The 4,641-nt window shown below is 47.3% G+C and overlaps 1 protein-coding gene across 1 annotated transcript; it reads right to left on the minus strand.

Moving 5' to 3' along the window:
• Nucleotides 1-424: 424 nt before the first annotated feature.
• On the minus strand, nt 425-4,570 carry TXNDC15 (thioredoxin domain containing 15). The gene is made up of 5 exons (XM_065644088.1): nt 4,478-4,570; nt 3,969-4,378; nt 3,239-3,402; nt 2,902-3,032; nt 425-2,022 (listed from the first exon to the last, which is right to left on the minus strand). Exons 1-5 carry the CDS (start codon nt 4,527-4,529, stop codon nt 1,826-1,828), a joined length of 954 nt encoding a protein of 317 aa, XP_065500160.1. The 5' UTR covers nt 4,530-4,570; the 3' UTR covers nt 425-1,825.
• Nucleotides 4,571-4,641: the final 71 nt, after the last annotated feature.

Consider the following 4,641-nt stretch of genomic DNA (forward strand, 5'->3'; position numbering starts at 1 on the left):
CCGCGGCTGCAAAGCGGAACCGAGCGGGGGGACGCGGCGGGAGGGAGCTGCTTTACCCCCCCGCCTCGCAACAGCAGCGGTGCCGGTGAAGGAGCCACCGGCCGGGAACGACACCGAGCCCGGAGGAGAACGGGAGAGCGGGGCCGCCTCGGGCTGCGGTCCCGGCGCTCCCGAGATGATCCGTGGCTTCTGTTTAACCCCGAGCGACGTTTCGTTGTCCGTTCCACGGGAACGCACTGCAAGAGGCACTTTTCAGAGCAGGAGGCACCGCGTTTTTCAGGACAGGGCTGTTTCTTCAGAGGTATGGAGATAATTCCTGGGGAGAATCCAGCCTGGGCCCCTCCAACTAATCAGATGGTAGCAGGAAGAACACTCCAACTAATGTTCAAAATCTTGAATCTTTATTAATAAAATATTTTCTAGTTTTATCTGCAGTAATACCAAAGTTTTATCAGTGCATTTGCCTTTTAACACACAGATATACAGGACCTCAGCTTTCCAAACTGGAAAGATGTGGCCATCAGAAAAATACCTGAAGAATTATGTTGCAGGGATATGAGCTCTTTGTCAAACAATAAATATTACAACTGTCTTTGTTTCTTCTTAGCTTAATTCACACTCTAAAGCTTCCTATCAGGGTACTGTGGCAAACCTCCACCAGCTGTAAGTGCTATGCAATCAAATAATCTGGAAACCACATAACATACCAGTCCATACCTAATTCAAAGTCTTCCACACTAATTATAACTAAAAACCATGTTAATTCTTTATGTAGCCTCCGCTGTAGACTGTGCAACCATCAAACATGCTCGTAGAAATGTAAATAAGTCTCAGGACTGGTCTTGCTAATTTAGGCAGGTGATCCCTACTTCAGTCCTGTGAGAAAGTGACTTAAAAGGTTACAGTAAAAACGTGGTTTATTTAAATGAGTAAGGACAATGAATGCAATTTAGTTCTAGAGGAATGTGGTAAATAAGTTGTGCATACACACACAAAAATAATGAGGTGAGCTTGGGAAGTTATGCTAAATCTTATACAGAACTGCCACTAAGTCAAAACTCATGGGCACAGTGAACAAGGAAACCAGCACTAAAAGTGGGACACAGTCACCCTGCCAAGGGTTGTGTAACATGCTTTGGAATTGTTGCTATTGCTGGAATACACACTGGTAATATTAACATCTTTTCAACAATGGAATAATTCATTTGAAGTCCACTATTTAAAAAAAAAATATTTCTTCATAGTTCATTTTACTGACAATTAAACTAATGCAACAACATCACCATTCCCTGGTGTATCCCTTTAAAACGTTATTATTTCAGAACACATGAACATGATCTCTGTGTGGGGTAACATATCCCAATTCCGTAGCATTTACCACATCATCTGTGTAGAAGCCTTAGTCCGTACATCTGTGGGATGTATAAGGAAGATCCCCAGACTGCATGGAAGCAACTCCACTCCCATGCCAAGCAGTGCCACACATGTGCTGTAAAAACCTTATGTGATTGACAAAGCTCAGGGACCTCTTCAGGAGAATAAAATAGAACCGTATCACCTATTTACATTAAAGTCCATGAAAAATAAACCAGAGCAACTTAATACTATTTTAGTTCATATTTTTTCATATTTCTTTACTTACCACATTAATCGCCACGAATTTGCTTTTTACAGATTTAGTAGTTGATAAATAAAGCAGACTTTTAGTCAGGAATATTAATTACAATGAACAAATTCAACAGTTCGTTCTCATGTACTTCTAGTCCATATGAAGTCCTACTTTACCAATAAGCAGGAAATTCTGTCCCTATTTCAGCACCTGAGATCACTCCTGATGTTCGTGCTCTTGTCCTGGGATCAGCCACCGAATGCTCTCCGTCCGAACGGTCGCGTACATGACAAAGCTCGCCAGGAAGAGCACAGAAAACAGAAGCAGCCAGTCGATGCCTTTTGTCAGGACGCTGGGCAGGGGCCCTTCCCAGTCTTCCTCCGTCACAGCCACGTCGCTTTTAGCTTCTATACCTGAAAAAGAAAACACTCGATCAACACCGGTAATAATCATTAAATACAGAGAAGCTGGTTGCATTTGGAGCTTTGTTCCAATTCTCAGACTAAGGCGCATGTACAGTTAGACATAAAATTTTGGAGAGACAGTCCTTGTATGTTAACACATGTCTAGCATACAGTTTACTTACATAAAAACATATTAGTATTTATACATATTTTTTTAACAGAAGGCTTGTTCTGCCCTTCCACAGCACAGCCTTGGGTAAGTTTGTGGGTTGTGTTTTGGTTTGGTTGCTTTGTTTGTTTTTCTCTGGAGGTTTTTTTTGTTTGAGTGTTTCTGCTGTATTAGTAAATATATCAATTTCTCACCTCTAATGAAGGCCCTGATAGGCCTTTACGTGTGTTTGGTTTGACTTTTCTTTATAGAGCACAAGAGGACCGCGAGCTGGCTGGCATGAAGCTCACAGCATGAACGGCCAGATCACAGAAACTGGAATTCTTTTGTCACCTCCAGCACAAGGTCTGAAAACCCCTTGTCCCCCAGCTGCTGTCAGCCTTACATGGCTATGGCAACGATGCTGAGGTTCACCTGCCACTGTTCCCAAATTAAATATCTGGGTGGGAAGATGTGCTTGATCCTCCAGCACCCTCCCTAGCTAAACCCCGCTGTTTCCCTCCAGTCTGTGACAGCAGCCCTGGGAGCTGAGCTTCTGCCCTCAGTACACCCCAAAATCCAGCTCGCTACAGCAGCTGATTGTATAAACTTCTGCCGGGTCCTCTCAGGATCTTCATTGAATTCATTTTAAAGAACAAACAGCAGGGAAAAGAAAGCCCAGTTCAGAGCTAAGACACAACCTGTTATTCCCGCTGACACATCAGGGCTGATTTACATACCTGTTTGATTAAAAATGAAGTCTTTCAGCGTTTCCAGTGTTCTCTCTGTGTGATTAAATCTAGCCATAGGTTTAGCACCTTGGAAAAGGAGGATATTGGGCACAGCCACAGTTCCGAATCTAGTTGATAAACTGTGGACATAAAGCAAATACAAGGTATGAACAAAAAGAAATCCCCTGGAGGAAGGAACAAAGATAGTCATGATACAAGAAGTGTCAGTTTTACTAAATTACATTGTCATTTCATAATAATAATAATAAAAAAATCACTCCTGTTTTTAAAACACAACTTGCTAATGGAAATAAACTGATGCTAAAGCAGAGGAAGTGCCAATTACCTGCTGTGCTGAGATGCATCCAGTGCCAGGAAGCGAAGAGTTGGAAATGCTCGAGGTAAAGAATTAAAATGAGGTGCCAGACTGGCAGAAAAGCGGCACCATGGCGTGTAGAACAAGACTAACGTACAGTCACTGCTGTTTGGGTTTAAGAACTCCATCAGGTCCTTCGAGAAAGCCGAATAAAAGCAGACAAAGACAAATTATTAATAGAGTTGTTCTACACAGGAATCCATCATTCAGAAACTGGTTAGATACCTGACAATATTTATCAAGTACTTGCCCATTTGTTTAACCTTTTTAAAACAGAAGAAGTGTATTTAAACTTTGATAAAGGTAGCTTTAAAAGTTTATTACATATGTATGGATCTATATACATATCCATTACAAGAAACAAACTAGAAATGGGCACTGGCAGTAAACACCATTAACAAGTTCAGAGAGAGAGACACTAATCCCTGCAGCAGGAACACTGACAGTTCACTGCAGGCGCACAGAGGAGAGACACAGGCATGTGGACAAAGCTGTATCTCCTTTTTTTTTTTTTTTTTCCCCCTACTCGGAACGACAAAAAAAGCCTCTTTGCCCAGACATTTAATCTTTTCAACAGCGCACAGGACGTTATACAAGGCAATTCACCAAGTCAAACACTGAAATAAACACACACGCGGTGCTGACGGGGCATCTCGCACCAGCCCCATACGCTCAAAGCAACGTCAGGCGACCCGCTCACCTGAGACACGTTCAGGATCTGCAGCGTGAAGCGCTCGATGCCGGTGACGTTCCTCTCCTCGCAGTTCACTTTGGGAGCTTTGGCGCTGTCGGTGCCGTTCGACTCCTCGGCAGGCGCGGGCGGCACCGGCTCCGGCACGGCCTGTTCCCGGTCCCGGCCGCCCGCCTGCCCCGGGGGAGCCGTGGGGCTGCTCTCCGCGCCGCAAGCATCACCGCCGGCCGTCGCATCGCAAGCCTCCGTGGCGACGGCGGACGCGGGGCCGTCCCTCGCCTCCCCCGGCAGCAGCGGGAGCCCCGGGGCCTGCTGCGCGGGGAGCCCGCTGCCCAGCATCGCGTCCGCCATCTCCGCAGTCCGGTACCGCACCGGCTCGCCGCCGCCCTGCCCGCCGGAGCTGTGCTCCGTCACCGCCCCTGCGCCGGGAGAGACAGGGGACCGGTCAGCTCCGCGCTGCGGCCGAGCCCCGGCCTCCCCGCACACGCCGCCCAGCCCCCGGAGCCCGCCGCGCTCACCTGGAGGAAGGGGCCTGCCGAGCCAGACCAGCAACAGCAGCAGCCGCCACATCCCCGGCGCCGCCTCCACCCCGCTGCGTCTCCCCGGACAACGGCCACTTCCGCCGGTGCCCTCACCCACTTCCGCTTCCGGCGCGCCACCGCCGTGCGTGCGTAACGCCGTG

The sequence above is a fragment of the Caloenas nicobarica genome, chromosome 13 (genome assembly GCF_036013445.1).
Source record: "Caloenas nicobarica isolate bCalNic1 chromosome 13, bCalNic1.hap1, whole genome shotgun sequence".
NCBI classification, from domain to species: domain Eukaryota; kingdom Metazoa; phylum Chordata; class Aves; order Columbiformes; family Columbidae; genus Caloenas; species Caloenas nicobarica.

What these genes read in the sequence shown, in the direction of transcription:
- TXNDC15 (XM_065644088.1), bottom strand. Translation starts at nt 4,529, where the DNA reads ATGTGGCGGCTGCTGCTGTTGCTGGTCTGGCTCGGCAGGCCCCTTCCT. An exon ending in AGATCCTGAACGTGTCTCAG is followed by an intron (nt 3,403 to 3,968) that starts GTGAGCGGGTCG and finishes GCTTTCTCGAAG; the next exon opens with GACCTGATGGAGTTCTTAAA. An exon ending in GATGCATCTCAGCACAGCAG is followed by an intron (nt 3,033 to 3,238) that starts GTAATTGGCACT and finishes TTATGTCCACAG; the next exon opens with TTTATCAACTAGATTCGGAA.